Source organism: Schistocerca nitens, chromosome 1 (assembly GCF_023898315.1).
Source record: "Schistocerca nitens isolate TAMUIC-IGC-003100 chromosome 1, iqSchNite1.1, whole genome shotgun sequence".
Taxonomy (NCBI): Eukaryota; Metazoa; Arthropoda; class Insecta; order Orthoptera; family Acrididae; genus Schistocerca; species Schistocerca nitens.
The window spans coordinates 281346360-281365472 of record NC_064614.1 but is presented as its reverse complement, the minus strand read 5'-3'; the positions used below and the strand labels follow the sequence as shown (position 1 = coordinate 281365472).

At 46.3% G+C, this 19113-nt stretch overlaps 1 protein-coding gene across 1 annotated transcript in view; it reads right to left on the bottom strand.

The window, feature by feature from the left end:
- LOC126235475 (lachesin-like) overlaps positions 1-19113 on the bottom strand; it is a 1351138-nt gene that overhangs the window by 694058 nt on the left and 637967 nt on the right. Inside the window, exon 3 of the mRNA XM_049944199.1 lies at positions 12800-13007. Coding sequence (XP_049800156.1) covers positions 12800-12857 — 58 coding nt within the window. The 5' untranslated portion in view covers positions 12858-13007. The remainder of the gene's footprint in view (positions 1-12799; positions 13008-19113) is intronic.

Below are 19113 nucleotides of genomic sequence, written 5' to 3'. Positions count from 1 at the left end.
CGACTAACGTCATTTCTGCTATTCGATTTATCACATTATTTTTAATTACCAATATAGCTTCCCCCTAAATTTAAACAATTTAATGCTCCTTCTACAATCGTAATTCACGCTTAGTTGGTTAAAAATATATTTTTCTGATTAAAACATATAGTCTTCTGCTCTGATTTCCTTCAATGAGGATTTTTTTGCTTTAATAACAAAAGATTGCCATCTTATCTTCACAACTTCTTATGAAACACGACAATATACTCACAAGAGAGCTGGTGAGCAATAAACGGAACCACGATAGTACGAGTAATTTGTTGCACAACTTTACAAGACTGTTTTGCTCAAAATCATTTAATTAAAATTTCCCTGGTTTTCGATGTCATAATGTATCTCTCTTATTGATGTTTGAAATTTTGTATGTCTAAACCCTTCATGCAATCAATTGTCTCACCTACGTGGAGCACATTTATGTCATGTCAGTTGTAAACGACTGGCTGCTTTAACAATTTGCTGCACTTACTGAATCTTTGAATCCTATATGTGTATGGCATTACATTTTTAAAATTTCTTTATGGGTTAGTCTAATATTAAGCACAATAGTTGGCGTAATTTTCATTTGTCTGAAATATCCGTTTCACAGTTTGAGTATATGCCCTGTAACGTTCACATTAATCCAAATTTCAATTAATAAACGAAATATTACAGCCACCGAAGTAGACATGTAAAGTGTAATGCAGAATATGTTGAAGAAAGAGGCAATAAACAATTCTTTTATTCCCATATTGCATATTCTATGTTGTGAACTGCATATGAATTTTGTTCACCTTTGAAAAAAAATCAAAGAATCGTGATTGTGTTTTTTGAAATATCTGTCGCTGAAGTTCTGAGAATGCAGCCAAAACACCCGAAGAGGAGATGCACTCCGACGTTCCTGGCTCCTGAACGCAAAATAAATAATCCGTGAAAATATGAAGGGGCTTATCAAGCATCGTACAAAACAGGGAATAAGCTACAAGTAAAAATACGGAGACTGAAATAACTAACGAGTTAATGTAACGTATGAGCTCAGAGTAACGAATATACTTTTATTAATTTTTTACGCATATGTCAGTTTTTGGGTTTAATATTTTTGAATGTATATTTCAGATACGAAAAGCTAGAAAACGTACTCAAATCTAGAGAGGTGCCATCCTCATACATCGTACATGGATTCCAAGGAAACCTATATACGTTTAATAGTAACTTTTGTTAGGAGAAATCGTTAAATCAAGCCTTCCCTGAGTTAGAATGTGCTGTTCAAAAGCGTTTAACGCAGTAAACGGTCATACATACAATCACTGACGTTGAACAATGCGTTCTGATGCTTAATATCTCACCTTCATATGTATGTCTTTCAGTATATGTCCTGATATCCGTCTGATCGAGTTTATTATAATGCAGGTATGATACATCCAAAGGTGACGTATTATAAAAAATGGTTCAAATGGCTCTGAGCACTATGGGACTTAACTTCTGAGGTCATCAGTCCCCTAGAACTTGGAACTACTTAAACCTAACTAACCTAAGGACATCACACACATCCATGCCCAAGAATCGCTCGGCCACAACGTCCGGCGGTGACGTATTATACCTAGACACACTTCGTGGTACATCAGCAAATTCAATTCGAATAATTTACGGTGCTCAACAATTTCACACGATTACATGTTGTTTTAATGAAGTGTATGTAACATATTTTAGTGAGGTAGTTGCAGGTATCAGAGACTGAGTACGAATACCTGGAGATGTAGTAGTTTGAACATCAAATACGTAGGTCATAAAATTTATCGTGATGTTGTTGGTAGTGCTGTTTTGAATAAGAGTAATAGAGAAAGGTAAATATTTTATCTGGACTCAGCAAACTTCACCCTTCCGACAAAAATTATTTTCATCCCGAGCAACTACGGCCCTCGGAGAAAATGCCTTCCGTTACGTTTCTACGGCCCTCTTCTGAAGGATGTGCAATTGGCTTTCTTCGGTTCCCTCGGATTGTCGGATTAAAGTATCAGGAGCGCCGGTCGGTTGTTTTTGGCTTCCGCGGGTCCGCCGCAAGTTCTGCTCCCCTCAAATACTGCCGACTCCGCATTTCACTTCCAAACTGGATTTGTTCCCCAAGATGGGATTCCGCTGTCTCAGGGCCGGCCTTTGAGCCGACGTCTGAATAACGAAAGGCCGCAAAGTGGGGGCGGGGGCGGTGGCGGGGGCGGGGGCGCGCCCAGAGATGAAAAGAGCGCCACGCCAAGTCGGCCACGAGTGACGCCGCGCCGTAATGGCCACGCGACGCGCTCCGTGCGGGACGTAAATACTTAAACACCGCTAATTTTGGGTGCGTTCAGCGAAGGCGGCGTAATGGGAAGTGAAACGACCAGCCTCCAAGAAGTGCAGTGGTCGGGCACAGAAATTCCTTGTACTTTCACTGCCTTGGAACTACTTGATAGTCCAGTTCTGCTTCTCGTTGTACCAGAGATACAACGCAATTGTCGTAGATTTGTATAACCACATCTCCATAAATCTAACACTTTATTTTATTTATTCGAATTACACTACTGGCCATTAAAATTGCTACACCAAGAAGAAATGCAGCAGATAAACGGGTATTCATTGGACAAATATATCATACTAGAACTGACATGTGATTACATTTTCACGCGATTTGGATGCATAGATCCTGAGAAATCAATACCCAGAATAACCACCTCTGGCCGTAATAACGACCTTGATACGCCTGGGCATTGAGTCAAACAGAGCTTGGATGGCGTGTACAGGTACAGCTGCCCATGCAGCTTCAACACGATATCACAGTTCATCAAGAGTAGTCACTGGCGTATTGTGACGAGCCGTTGCTCGGCCACCATTGACCAGACGTTTTCAATTGGTGAGAGATTTGGAGAATGTGCTGACCAGAGCAACAGTCGAACATTTTCTGTATCCAGAAAGGCCCGTACAGGACCTGTAACATGCGGTCGTCAATTATACTGCTAAAACGTAGGGTTTCGCAGGGAACGAATGAAGGTTAGAGCCATGGGTCGTAACACATCTGAAATGTAACGTCCACTGTTCAAAGTGCCGTCAATGCGAACAAGAGGTGACCGAGAAGTGTAACCATTGTCACCCCATACCATCACGCCGGGTGATACGCCAGTATGGCGATGACGAATACACGCATCCAATGTGCGTTCACCGCGATGTCGCCAAACAAGGATGCGACCATCATGATGCTGTAAACAGAACCTGGATTCATCCGAAAAAATGAAGTTTTGCCATTCGTGCACCCAGCTTCGTCGTTAAGTACACCAACGCAGGCGCTCCTGTCTGTGATGCAGCGTCAAGGGTAACCGCAGCCATGGTCTCCTAGCTGATAGTCCATGCTGCTGCAAACGTCGTCGAACTGTTCGTGCAGATGGTTGTTGTCTTGCAAACGTCCCCATCTGTTGACTCAGGGATCGAGACGTGGCTGCACTATCCGTTACAGCCATGCGCATAAGATGCCTGTCATCTCGACTGCTAGTGATACGAGGTCATTGGGATCCAGCACGGCGTTCCGTATTACTCTCCTGAACCCACCGATTCTGCTAACTGTCATTGGATAACGACCAACGCGAGCAGCAATGTCGCGATTCGATAAACCGCAATCGCGATAGGCTACAATCCGACCTTTATCAAAGTCATAAACTTGATGGTACGCATTTCTCCTTCTTACACGAGGCATCACAACAACGTTTCACCAGGCAACACCGGTCAACTGCTGTTTGTGTATGAGAAATCGGTTGGAAACTTTCCTCATGTCAGCACGTTGTAGGTGTCGCCACCGGCGCCAACCTTGTGTGAATGCTCTGAGAAGCTAATTATTTGCAAATCACAGCATCTTCTTCCTGTCGGTTAAATTTCGCGTCTGTAGCACGTCATCTTCGTGATGTAGCAATTTTAATGGCCAGTAGTGTAGTATACAATGACGACACTGAAAGTTCGTATGACACACGTGGGGACCGCAGATAACACTGTACATAGCAGGGCGTGTTATACTATAGACTGAGATGGCAAAAGTCGTGAGATAGCGATATTCCCCTATACAGACGACGGTAGTAGAGCCTACTCAAGGTATAAAACGGCAGTGCATTGGCGGAATTGCCATTTGCACTCAGGCGAATCATGTGAAAAGGTTTCTGACGCGATTATCGACGCACGACAGGAACTGCACGCGGAATAATACACTCCTGGAAATTGAAATAAGAACACCGTGAATTCATTGTCCCAGGAAGGGGAAACTTTATTGACACATTCCTGGGGTCAGATACATCACATGATCACACTGACAGAACCACAGGCACATAGACACAGGCAACAGAGCATGCACAATGTCGACACTAGTACAGTGTATATCCACCTTTCGCAGCAATGCAGGCTGCTATTCTCCCATGGAGACGATCGTAGAGATGCTGGATGTAGTCCTGTGGAACGGCTTGCCATGCCATTTCCACCTGGCGCCTCAGTTGGACCAGCGTTCGTGCTGGACGTGCAGACCGCGTGAGACGACGCTTCACCCAGTCCCAAACATGCTCAATGGGGGACAGATCCGGAGATCTTGCTGGCCAGGGTAGTTGACTTACACGTTTTAGAGCACGTTGGGTGGCACGGGATACATGCGGACGTGCATTGTCTTGTTGGAACAGCAAGTTCCCTTGCCGGTCTAGGAATGGTAGAACGATGGGTTCGATGACGGTTTGGATGTACCGTGCACTATTCAGTGTCCCCTCGACGATCACCAGTGGTGTACGGCCAGTGTAGGAGATCGCTCCCCACACCATGATGCCGGGTGTTGGCCCTGTGTGCCTCGGTCGTATGCAGTCCTGATTGTGGCGCCCACCTGCACGGCGCCAAACACGCATTGGCACCAAGGCAGAAGCGACTCTCATCTCTGAAGACGACACGTCTCCATTCGTCCCTCCATTCACGCCTGTCGCGACACCACTGGAGGCGGGCTGCACGATGCTGGGGCGTGAGCGGAAGACGGCCTAACGGTGTGCGGGACCGTAGCCCAGCTTCATGGAGACGGTTGCGAATGGTCCTCGCCGATACCCCAGGAGCAACAGTGTCCCTAATTTTCTGGGAAGTGGCGGTGCGGTCCCCTAAGGCACTGCGTAGGATCCTACGGTCTTGGCGTGCATCCGTGCGTCGCTGCAGTCCGGTCCCAGGTCGACGGGCACGTGCACCTTCCGCCGACCACTGGCGACAACATCGATGTACTGTGGAGACCTCACGCCCCACGTGTTGAGCAATTCGGCAGTACGTCCACCCGGCCTCCCGCATGCCCACTATACGCCCTCGCTCAAACTCCGTCAACTGCACATACGGTTCACGTCCACGCTGTCGCGGCATGCTACCAGTGTTAAAGACTGCGATGGAGCTCCGTATGCCACGGCAAACTGGCTGACACTGACGGCGGCGGTGCACAAATGCTGCGCAGCTAGCGCCATTCGACGGCCAACACCGCGGTTCCTGGTGTGTCCGCTGTGCCGTGCGTGTGATCATTGCTTGTACAGCCCTCTCGCAGTGTCCGGAGCAAGTATGGTGGGTCTGACACACCGGTGTCAATGTGTTCTTTTTTCCATTTCCAGGAGTGTAGTTAAAGCTAGAAACACCGGACATTTCATTTCGGAGATCGTTAAAGAATTCAATATTCCGAATTCCGTAGTGTAAACAGTGTGCCGAGAATAACAAATTTCAGGCATTTTTTCTCATCACAGACAACGCAATGACTGGCGGCCTTCGCTTAACGACCGACAGCAGCGGCGATTGCGTACTGTTGTCAGTGCTAACAGACAATCTACACCGCGAAATAGCCGCAGAAATGAATGTGTAACATACGTGGGCCTTGGGAGCAGATGACCGACGCGAGTGGCTGTGCTAACAGCTCGACTTCGCCTGCAGCCGTTCTCCCGGGCTGTGACCCTATCGGTTGGGCCCTGGACGACTGGAAAACCGCGGCTTGGTCAGAGCTGAAGGCGGGGTTCGACTGTGGCGCAGACCCAACGAAGCCATGGACCCAAGTTGTCGAATTGGTGGTGGCTTCATAATGGTGTACGCTGTGTTTACTGATAATGGACTGGTTTCAGCCATCCGGCCGTTGTGGCCGAGCGGTTCTAGGCTCTTCAGTCCGGAACCACGCGACTGCTACGGTAACAGGTTCGAATCCTTCCTCGGTGATGTCCTTAGGTTAGTTAGGTTTAAGTAGTTCTAAGTCTGCGAGACTGATGAGCTCAGATGTTAATTCCCATAGTGCTTAGAGCCATTTGAACCTTTTGAACTGGTTTCTCTGGTCCGACTGAACCGACCATTGACTGGAAATCGCTATGTTCGGCTACTTCGAGACCATTTACAGCCATTCATGGATTTCATGCACCCACACAAAAATGCGATTTTTATGGGTGACAATGTGCCATGCCATTGGGCCACAGTTATTCGCCATTAGTTTGAAGAACATTCTGGAAAATTCGAGCGAATGGTTTGGCCAACCACCAAATATTTATGGGGCATAATAGAGAGGTCAGTTCGTGCACAAAATTCTGAACCGGCAACATTTTGGCAATTGTGGATATAGACAATGTGGCTCAGTATTTCTGCAAGGGACTTCCAACGACTTGCTCAGTCCATGTTACGTCGAGTTGCTGCTCCAACCCGGACGGAAGGAAGTTCGGCACAGTATTAGGAGGTATCCCATGAATTTTGCTTCCTCAGTGTGTAGGAATACACCCTTTCAAATTCACAAGGTAGCATCGATAAAGCTATAGCTTGTACAGAAATTTGACGAAATTAAGTAGATTTGAACGATTTGAAACGGAAGCTATAACTGAAAAGGGAGTGAGACATGATTGTAACTTAAATTCGTTTTAATTCAGTCTGTATATATAGGAAGCTGCGGAGGGAACCAAGAATAAAATTCCAAAGATAATTAAAGTTAAATCAAAATAAAGTCTGACGTTAGCCACAGGCACTTGTTCAACTGAGTCTACAGTGTCTTAGAAACAAGTTATAAGCTTTATATCAAGAAAATTGAAACAAGGATAATGGAATAGAGATGAATTAAATGTGGCAACGTTCAAGGAATTAGAATATAAAATGAAACACTAAAAGTAGTAAAGCAGAAAGGTTATAAAATGCAGATCTGTAACAGCAAGAAAGGCGTTTGTGAAGAAGAGAATAGTTTACGTGGAACACAAATTTGCCAGGAAGTCTCATCTGAAGGTGTCTTAAGTAAAGTCAAACGCGGACCATAAACAGTTCAGACAAGAGTGGAACTGGTTTCGAAATATGATGTTACAGAAGTATGATGAAGATTGGTTTGATAGTTTGTTTAAATAATGACGACGAACACTACCGAACTGAGGAGAAAAGAAATTAAAAAATGGTTCAAATAGCTCCAAGCAATATGGGACTTAACATCTGAGGTCATTAGTCCTCTAGACTTAGAACTACTTAAACCTAACTAACCTAAGGACATCAAACACAACAATGCCCGAGGCAGGATTCAAACCTACAACCATAGCAGCAGCGCGGTTCCGGACTGAAGCGCCTAGAACCGCTCAGCCACAACGGCCGCCTGAAAATAAATTATAGCATAACTTGATGAAAAGGAGGAACTGTTTGACAGTACTTTTTCCGAGAGTTCACGAAATTGTAAACTTTTGTACTATAGATTTCCATAGTTCATGGGGTTGTAGGGGCGAAGTCATACAGATAATTATCAGAAAGAAGTGTAAATCGTACTGTTAACCTCTTACTGCAGTTTTGACGTTATCGGTTTTGAAGCCTCCAGCCTCCTCACCACATGTATCTGATACATATGGGGTGATACAGCTGTTCCTAACGATAGGTTTTATGCAAACTGCAACTCCTTCAGAAACCATATGTGAGACTGTCATATTTTCTCGCTCTCTACTAGCAGGCCGTTAGTCCGACATAAAAATGAATGGGACCGTTTTGTATGAAATTTAATGTAATTAAATTTTGCATCGGGATAGTTTTCACCGTAGGCCACGGTTTTCGAGGTATTCAAGAAAAATGCGATTGAAGGTCACTTTCGTATGTTTTTCTTGAATAAATCGAAAACACGTAGCCCGGTAAAAAATTTAACTGCTTTGAGTTTCCTACAAAAACGTCCTGGCAACTTTTTATGTGGGACTAATAGTTTGTTTGTAGCGAGCGAGAGAATATGAAAATCTTGTTGGTTGGTTGGGTGTTTTGGGGAAGGAGACCAGACAACGTGGTCATCGGTCTCATCGAATTAGGGAAGGATGGGGAAGGAAGTCGGCCGTGCCCTTTCAGAGGAACCATCCCGGCATTTGCCTGGAGTGATTTAGGGAAATCACGGAAAACCTAAATCAGGATGGCCGGACGCGGGATTGAACCGTCGTCCTCCCGAATGCGAGTCCAGTGTCGAAAATCTTGTGCATGGTATTTCAAGGCGCTGTGGATTGCATAAAACCTGCCGTCTTACATTACATACATCACTTACAATTGCATAAGACCGGATAAGGCTTGCTGTGAAAACTGCCATTGCTTGTTGCATCTCGATACATGGTAGTTATAAGATGGATATCATTCTGAGGTTCTTGAGGAGAACTCGTGAACTAAACTTCTTGTAGAGAGCTAATAGTACAATCGTGCTTCAAATGGTTCAAATGGCTCTGAGCATTATGGGACTTAACATCTGAGGTCATCAGTCCCCCAGAACTTAGAACTACTTAAACCTAATTAACCTAAGGACATCACACACATCCATGCCGAGGCAGGATTCGAACCTGCGACCGTAGCGGTCGCACAGTTTCAGACTGAAGCGCCTAGAACATGAAAAATTGCCCAGAAAGTGGCAAATGAGTTAAACGAAAGACTTACAAAAGCTGAATTTTACTTTTCACTATAACAAGAACCTGATCTGTAAACTTTTGAGTTTTTCAAGTTAGTTGCTTTAGTTCTGAAAAACAAATTTCGACATTAACTTTAAGAATGGAGCCAATATAATCAGATAAATAAACAATAATTATTTTATTGTACTAGTTCATGTGTTTCAATTTTGGAGATGAATGTGCTAACACGTGGTTTGATACGTAAACAATTGTAGAAGTAAAGTAGTGGATAGCATAGCAAAGTGGTAAAGCAAAGGTTCATAGCCTAGTTTTGTCCATAGGTGACCACTGCGGTGTCCTGTTGCAAGGTTAAAACAGCTATGAAATACGAGAACACAGAAGTCCTGTACAACACATCCCGCTTTTGGGACTGTGTATACAAGGCAGCAATTGAAATCTGGCTGCACGAGAACCTTATTAACAAGGACAACGGATTTCTACTCAGCCAAGCGTGGAATCCAGCAATAAAAGTTCTGCAGGAGCAGCGGAAACGGGGCACCACACCCGGCGAAGGCGGCGTGCGTACTGACGCCCATCAGTCATCTCGTCAGTGCAAGCTACCTCCACCACCGCGGCCTGCACATCCCTCGGTCCATACGTGGAGTCAGTGGAGGGGAGAGACGACAGGTATATTTACCACACCACCCGCCGGCCTAGGACGGCAGCCAACAGGAGTAACCCGATGATGGTGGCATGTTACGCCGTCGAAAATTCTTTCTACAAAGACCAGTCAACCTGGCTTCATGCCCGAGAGACCTTCAAGCATCTCATTCGGCGGGAAAATCTACGAACACACATCTGTGACGATGTTCTACAAAACATTTTCACGATCACTGTCGTAACGCACAAGGAATTCCTCACAGATGGTCCTTCGTAGCTCTTTTAGATTAGGCAGCGAGGAATCCTGCGAGCACGCACTCCTGAATACCCCAACTGGTGGGCAATTGTGTCAGCACTACCACCAGAGACGTCCAGTTCAGCAGGGAAATGTTTGATTGTGATTCGACGAACAGCTCTATTGAGAGTATCCACGCATTCCAACATTGCAGCGGTTACAGCTGAGAGCGGCTGGGCCGGCACGCGGGAAATTGGATACATTTGCTCAACCTTGTTGCGATGACGACAGACGCCTCGCTCAACGACTCACCGAGCTTTTGTTCACCGACAGGTATCCGTAGACATTGTGCAAGCGCCTATGAATATCTGCCATGTTGTGGTTTTCCTCGAAAAGAAACTCAATGACTGCTCTCTGCTTGGAACCCACCTCCGTTACAGACGTCATTTTGAAGGCTGCGTATAGCTACCTAACCCAACGTAACTTCATGAAACTCTGGGAGCTGAAGCGGTAATATTTCACGATGTCCCACAAGAAATTCCGCATTTTTTTCAACAGAAAATGGCCCAGAAAAAAGTGTTACGCCTCTTACATGACCAGTCCCTGCCTCCCTCACCGTTTTTCTTTTCCTTCATTTTTTATTCGCGTCGTTTTGTTTTTCTTTTGTATTTTGGTTGTGCACCGGCTCATATCGATCGCTTTCGAGTGCAGCCAGTGAGTTCGCCGATGGGTGACGAATCTCGCGGCGTCCCGATTATGGGCACACGTAGAAGCAGCTAAGGAAACTTAGTTCCGGACGCTCATGCTCGACCTTTTCTTGCTCAGTGATGATGGCCTGAGTGCTGGAATGATATGCTACACAACGGATAGATTGTACCCAGTCTTGACACCCTCCTATGTGGCGTACCGTGACGAGGTGATGAACTTAGCAGTAACCGTCGCTGCGTGTGCTGCATCGCAATTGACGGGAGATTACTACCGGATGGCACTTACACTCATAGCTGCAGGTTACTGAGGCAGATTTTGCTGATGGTGTACTGGAATTCCATGCAAGCAACTGGACTATATTGAATCTGGAGAGCCTTCATTTGTTAAACCTAAACTAGAGGTTTTGTCATCCGAGACCAATTGTATTGTAATGTTCCTGGCCACCCTTTGGCGAAATAAGATAAGAACAAGGTTGGAGGCTATCAACGTGTTTCTATAGTGGGTTTTTAATGTTGCGAGGCCAACTTGTATTAGGTTACTTCTCCAGAAATCCATTACTTTTAAGGCCAAGCGCCAAGTTTTGTCTGTGGTGTTAGTTGAACTTTTCTTGTGTCGGGAATTGGTAGTACGTGTATATTATGATTTTCATGAACAGTAGTGTGCCGAGTATTGCTCAGCCTGTAATTATTTCCGGCACAGATCCTGTGTTCCATGTTCCATTAATTGGGTATACTCATTTTTGTAATTATATATAAGGTATGCGCAGAACACTTTTTCCTTTACATTGTAGCAAAGTGTCTGACTGCCATGAGTGGTCTTTCAAATTTGTAAACAACATCTTCAACTTTTGTGGTCCTGTCCTCCTCAGTTGCACGTAATACTACGGTATATTGATAATTTTCACTTATGGACCGTCTGACAGCAACTGAATAAAACACAATTTTAGTGCCATACGCGTTTCGCCTTTATTTTCTGCAAGGCATCATCAGTGGCAGGTTGCGTAGACAGTTTCTTACATATTACGCTCCTGTTGCATTTTTGGTGTTGTTCTTCTTCCTATGAGCGCCAATTTGCTGTTCTTTCCGCATTCCACAGCACTATGCACTGAACGCTTGTTTCAATGCAATGCATTGCAGATTATACATTTTTCACACACTGCTCGCTAATATATGTGGTTCCTGTTGAAGTGTTAACTTGGATATGTTGGAATACTGACCGGGTTTGATATATTTTTTATAAAATTCTATCAGTCCATTCTTCAGTAACTTATGGTGGGCTGTTTGAAGGTTTTCAATACTTTTAAGTTCAATCAGCTACATCTGTAGGCGTAACATGGCTTCAGTCTTAAACTCTAAAGGATTTTGGAACATGTTCATATAGAGCTCTTGATTTTTAAAAACTGAATCTTTCCTCCATCTGTAGGCGCAACATGGCTTCATTCTTAACCTCTAAAGGACTTTGGCACACTTTCACATAGGGTCCTTGATTTTTTAAAATCTGCAATCTTTCGTCAAACCCATTCCTTATTTTTTGCAGCAAAGAAACATACTTGTCCAAATCCAGTGTCTCTTGATTTCTCAAATACGAGGTCTCCCAATGACACAACTATCTTTCCCCTATCTGTTTCCCGAACAAGATAAGCTTTTTAATAGATACTTGTTTATGTCCATCCGTTTATACACGTAGCTGAATTATATGTTAAGAGTTTTAGATTTAGGTCAGCGAGATATTTAGTGGTGTCAACTAAAAAAGCTAGAAAATTCAACCATTGTTCATTCTCCAAAAATCATACTTTTTCCTTTGCCGGTCTTAAAGATTTTTATGTTTCCCAAAAGAGAATAAAACCGTGTGAGCGTTGCTGATCTGCTGCGACAGCGAGTTCTGCTGTAGAATATGATATCATGATATCCCGGCTGTGAAATTGTCTATGATTTAGTCCTCTTGCGCGGGGTTTGAAACTGACCATCCACACTACCTTTCCCTTCTCATTCTTCAAAATGAGAACTTTGGTGAATAATGCAGTGGTACTTTACACTCATGTGTGTCATGCTATTACTCATCAAAGTTAATTCCCTTACTGATATGTCTAAAAAAAACAGCTTTGTTAGGCTGTGGCGGGCCGGATTCTCCGTGGCCGCGGGCCATTTATGGCTCGCATGCCTTATGTTGGACATCCTGATTTAGACGATTACACGGATATTAATTCACACGTTTTCAATTGAGCAAATAACTTTACAAGGCTTATTGAAGTGTAATTTCAGAATGTAAAACTGATGATGATTCACGTCTATTTACATAAGAGCAATGGACGTGTGCCTCTACTCACCGACCACTTGCAGGTAGCCGACTTGGCTCTTCATGGGGTCCGTGTTGATCTGGCACATGTACCAGCCGCGGTCGGACTCCCGGACGTCCCGCACGTGCAGCTGCCACGTGTGCAGGTCGCTGTGGGTGACGCCGATGCGGTGGTTTTTGGTGATCACGTGCGTCGCAATCGTCAGGATCGTCTGTGTGTCGACGCGCAGCCACGCCACCTAAAAGCGGAACGGAAAGGACTCGCATAAACAGTGCTGATCGGCTACATCCAGAAACTGTAATACTATTTACACCGATGAGCTAACACATTATGACCCCTGTTTAACAGCGTGTTGCTCCATTTTTCAAAGACAGTAATCAGAGATTCTGCTTGTCATGGATTCTAAAAGTCATTGACAGGGTTCCAGAAGTATATGGCAGCCGATGTCTAAGCACAGATCAAGCAATTCAAGAAAAGTACTGAATGGTGGTTAATGGGCATGCAGCTGGCTACAGATATGTGTTCCAATGGGTACAGACTAGGCACATCTGCTGGACAAGACATAAATGTTAGCTCACTAAAATGCCCCTCAAACCACTGTAGCACGATTCTGACCTTGCAACAAGGACAGTTATCCTGCTGGAAGATGTCATCGCCGAAGGGGTGGCGTGGAGGGGAGGGAGGGACTTCAGGACTTCAAGCATGATGCGATGCTTTCATGAAGCCTGCGATTACCACCAGAGTATAAATTCCCTTTACTTTACTTCTATGGTAATAAATTTTTAAGTCCTCACAGTATCGGTTTCGGTTGGTAATAACCATCTTCAGATCTGTTTCTGTCACTACTGACTGAAACAGGTAGTCTCAGAACTTAGAAATTTGTGACCATAGACGTGAAAGGAAATTTATTCTATTTTCAGGTCACTGTTCAATTCGCGACCATTTCCCAGCTTGTGATACCTCCACAGATTCCATGGAACCACAACTCAGTGTACCCAACAGCATAGTTCTGCCCTCACAAGCCTGCATCTTTGGCGCGGTATATGTCTCGTGCAGCCATGATGGTTGGATGATGGCGTGTAAGGACCCAGTCATCGTCCTGGCGTCACAAGAAACGCGATTCATTAGACAGGCGACACATTTCTATTGATCGACGGTGAAAACTCAGTGTTGCATAGCTGACGGTGTCGTTGGGTAAACACAGGAACACATAGGAGTGACCTTTGGACGGTGTGCTCCGAAACACGTGTGCCTGCACTAGCATTGTACTCCGCCGTCAGATCTGCCACAGATCGCTGCCTATCCTGGACTACACAGTGAGTGATCCTCCGATCTCTGCATTTTGTGATGAGACGTGTTCGTCCAATACCATATGGCCTACTCGTTATTTCATCATCCTTCAACCACAGTCCATAGGAGCTCACGAAAGTAGTTCGCCAACAGGCGACCAACTTCACTATTTCAGAGATTCTCGGTTCCAGCCGCATGATTTCCGATTCCAGTATCTTCATTATGTTTGCCAATTCGTCTGTCTTCCGCTTACACTCTTTTCTTAGTGCGTCAAGTGCCCACAACATCACCAGGAGGCTTCAGCCTCGCGGTGGGTAGTGATATTGGAAATTTGTGGTAAGATCTTATGGGACCAAACTGCTGAGGTCATCGGTCCCTAGGCATACGCAATAATTAATCTAACTTAAACCAACTTACACTAAGACAACACACACACCCATGCCCGAGGGAGGAGGACTCGAACCTCCGACGGCGGGGGGGGGGGGGGGGGGGGGGGAAGCGCGGACCGTGACAAGGCGCTCTAGACCGCTCGGTGGGCAGTGTTCATGATGTTTTGGCTCATCAGTGTATATGAAGTAGAGGATAGGCAGAGAGAAGGAAAGGCTGGATGGGAAACTCAAGACTTTCAGCCACACAGGGCAATGTGGCAGAGCAATGGAGAAAGCTGAAAATTTGTGCCGGACCGGAACTCCTAAGCGCTTCGACATTCCGGACACGGTCCCCGACCGAAATTTGCAACTTATCGCACGCCGGCTTGCAGTGCCTTTCGTCCATTACCTCCCATCTTGCAAATTATTGATTCCCGTAGGAGTTCTGACGATATTAGTGCTTCTGCGTTGAAAAATACGTCAAGGAGCCGTCACGCTCGTACAAATGTGTGAATATTTGAGTAGTGTCTTTTCTGTCGGACATGGCCGAAACAACAGACATCTCACGTATACAAACATACACTACTGGCCATTAAAATCGCTACACCAAGAAGAAATGCAGATGATAAACGGGTACTCATTGGACAAATATATTATACTAGAACTGACATGTGATTACATTTTCACACACTTTGCGTGCATAGATCCTGAGAAATCAGTACCCAGAACAACCACCTCTGGCCGTAATAACGGCCTTGATACGCCTGGGCATTGAGTCAAACAGAGCTTGGATGGCGTGTACAGGTACAGCTGCCCATGCAGCTTCAACACGATACCACAGTTCATCAAGAGTAGTCACTGGCGTATTGTGACGAGCCAGTTGCTCAGCCACCATTGACCAGACGTTTTCAATTGGTGAGAGATTTGGAGAATGTGCTGACCAGAGCAGCAGTCGAACATTTTCTGTATCCAGAAAGGCCCGTACAGGATCTGTAACATGCGGTCGTCAATTATACTGCTAAAACGTAGGGTTTCGCAGGGATCGAATGAAGGGTAGAGCCACGGGTCGTAACACATCTGAAATGTAACGTCCACTGTTCAAAGTGCCGTCAATGCGAACAAGAGGTGACCGAGAGGTGTAACCATTGTCACCCCATACAATCACGCTGGGTGATACGCCAGTATGGTGATGACGAATACACGCTTCAAATGTGCGTTCACCGCTATGTCGCCAAACACGGATGCGACCATCATGATGCTGTAAACAGATGCCGAAAAAATGACGTTTTGCCATTCGTGCACCCAGGTTTGTCGTTGAGTACACCATCGCAGGCGCTCCTGTCTGTGGTGTAGCGTCAAGGGTAACCGCAGCCATGGTCTCCGAGCTGATAGTCCATGCTGCTGCAAACGTCATCGAACTGTTCGTGCAGATGGTTGTTGTCTTGCAAACGTCCCCATCTGTTGACACAGGGATCGAGACGTGGCTGCACGATCCGATACAGCCATGCGGATAAGATGCCTGTCATCTCGACTGCTAGTGATACGAGGCCGTTGGGATCCAGCACGGCGTTACGTATTACCCTCCTGAACCCACCGATTCCATATTCTGGTAACAGTCATTGGATCTCGAACAACGCGAGCAGCAATGTCGCGATACGATAAACCGCAATCGCGATAGGCTACAATCCGACCTTTATCAAAGTCGGAAACGTGATGCTACACATTTCTCCTCCTTACACGAGGCATCACAACAACGTTTCACCAGGCATTGCCGGTGAACTGCTGTTTGTGTATGAGAAATCGGTTGCAAACTTTCCTCATGTCAGCACGTTGTAGGTGTCGCCACCGGCACCAACCTTGTGTGAATGCTCTGAAAAGCTAATCATTTGCATATCACAGGATCTTCTTCCTGTCGGTTAAATTTCGCGTCTGTAGCACGTCATCTTCGTGGTGTAGCAATTTTAATGGCCAGTAGAGTACATTAGTCGGTAACTACGACGCCTATCACTTTTTAATCCTTTTGAATATGGTTTTATTGTCCACAAAATCACGTAAAGTTTCGAACGGTTTCGGTCGCCACCGACAATTTTCAGGCTTATATGATAGAAAATGAAAGGAAAATAAGTTAAAGTTGAAGCTACACAGCTTACGACAAAGGTTTGGGATCAGACATCGTCACCGTTGATATCGAGAGATCTCTGCCCGGCCCACAAAGTAATAGTAAGGAAAACTAAGCAAAATAAAAATCTTGTAGGTGTGGAACGGCTATTATCAAAACAAATCGGTTAAAAAGTATCCACACATCCATATGAAATGAAGAATAGAACACTATTTACAAAAAGTATCTCGTGAAAACAACAAACAGAAGGGAGTTGTATAATTGTTGTTTGCATTACACTTGTATCCCTTTAACGTATTTGAAAATCCTTTAATGAAATTGAATTTTCGTGTAATAGTTGCACTCGAACCAGCTTGTTGCGTATTAATATCTCGAGTTCTCATACAGATATACACTCCTGGAAATGGAAAAAAGAACACATTGACACCGGTGTGTCAGACCCACCATACTTGCTCCGGACACTGCGAGAGGGCTGTACAAGCAATGATCACACGCACGGCACAGCGGACACATCAGGAACCGCGGTGTTGGCCGTCGAATGGCGCTAGCTGCGCAGCATTTGTGCACCGCCGCCGTCAGTGTCAGCCAGTTTGCCGTGGCATACGGAGCTCAATCGCAGTCTTTAACACTGGTAGCATGCCGCGACAGCGTGGACGTGAACCGTATGTGCAGTTGACGGACTTTGAGCGAGGGCGTATAGTGGGCATGCGGGAGGCCGGGTGGACGTACCGCCGAATTGCTCAACACGTGGGGCGTGAGGTCTCCACAGTACATCGATGTTGTCGCCAGTGGTCGGCGGAAGGTGCACGTGCCCGTCGACCTGGGACCGGACCGCAGCGACGCACGGATGCACGCCAAGACCGTAGGATCCTACGCAGTGCCGTAGGGGACCGCACCGCCACTTCCCAGCAAATTAGGGACACTGTTGCTCCTGGGGTATCAGCGAGGACCATTCGCAACCGTCTCCATGAAGCTGGGCTACGGTCCCGCACACCGTTAGGCCGTCTTCCGCTCACGCCCCAACATCGTGCAGCCCGCCTCCAGTGGTGTCGCGACAGGCGTGAATGGAGGGACGAATGGAGACGTGTCGTCTTCAGCGATGAGAGTCGCTTCTGCCTTGGTGCCAATGATGGTCGTATGCGTGTTTGGCGCCGTGCAGGTGAGCGCCACAATCAGGACTGCATACGACCGAGGCACACAGGGCCAACACCCGGCATCATGGTGTGGGGAGCGATCTCCTACACTCGCCGTACACCACTGGTGATCGTCGAGGGGACACTGAATAGTGCACGGTACATCCAAACCGTCATCGAACCCATCGTTCTACCATTCCTAGACCGGGAAGGGAACTTGCTGTTCCAACAGGACAATGCACGTCCGCATGTATCCCGTGCCACCCAACGTGCTCTAGAAGGTGTAAGTCAACTACCCTGGCCAGCAAGATCTCCGGATCTGTCCCCCATTGAGCATGTTTGGGACTGGATGAAGCGTCGTCTCACGCGGTCTGCACGTCCAGCACGAACGCTGGTCCAACTGAGGCGCCAGGTGGAAATGGCATGGCAAGCCGTTCCACAGGACTACATCCAGCATCTCTACGATCGTCTCCATGGGAGAATAGCAGCCTGCATTGCTGCGAAAGGTGGATATACACTGTACTAGTGCCGACATTGTGCATGCTCTGTTGCCTGTGTCTATGTGCCTAAGGTTCTGTCAGTGTGATCATGTGATGTATCTGACCCCAGGAATGTGTCAATAAAGTTTCCCCTTCCTGGGACAATGAATTCACGGTGTTCTTATTTCAATTTCCAGGAGTTTATATGATAACCGTTCTCTAAATTATTGTTGCACCACGAAAAATTACAGGCATAGAATTTGGAAATTATTGTAAATTTCGCGCAGCCGTGGCTGGAAGGTAGTAGTTAAAAGAGCGATTGGCACATCGGAAAGCAGGCGCTGGCAATGTTGATATTTTGCAAACGATTCTTTTAGGCAGGTTACGACACTGGTCGCAGGCTAGAAGGCACGACCTGGCGGGCGCTGTATACAAATGTGAATGAATCAGGCTACACCGGCGCGAGGAGCGAGACATCTGCTGGCATCCGCTCTCTGGGTGAGATCGTCCGGCGGACCGGGACGCGAACTCGCGGCCTCCCAGCTACAGACTGCGGGCACTGAACCAGCTGCCCTGGACGTTCGGGCGGAGCTTCTAAGTCTCACTACAACGACGGAGATCGGCGGCTTCCCTTCGGTGCGCTACATGAGGTCCACGAGTCGTCTTGAGGGAGCAGTCAGTCGTGTCCCTGGCTAACGAGCGCAGTTAACGTACGCGGCGGCCACTTTGCCGTGGCGCGAGTAGATCGCTACGTCAGCAAGGCTGGGCAACCGGACGCCAACGCAATTGCGGCGTTCGTGTTGGCTCCAACGCACACAAGGTGCGTGGTGGCATTGCCGAGTTGAGCAGAAGGCCCACTGTTTATCTTCGATGTAATAAAGTCAATGACACACTTGACTGTGTTTCTGTGCACGCATCGGCGTAAGTCATCTCTCTCGCCCAAACCATACTTCTC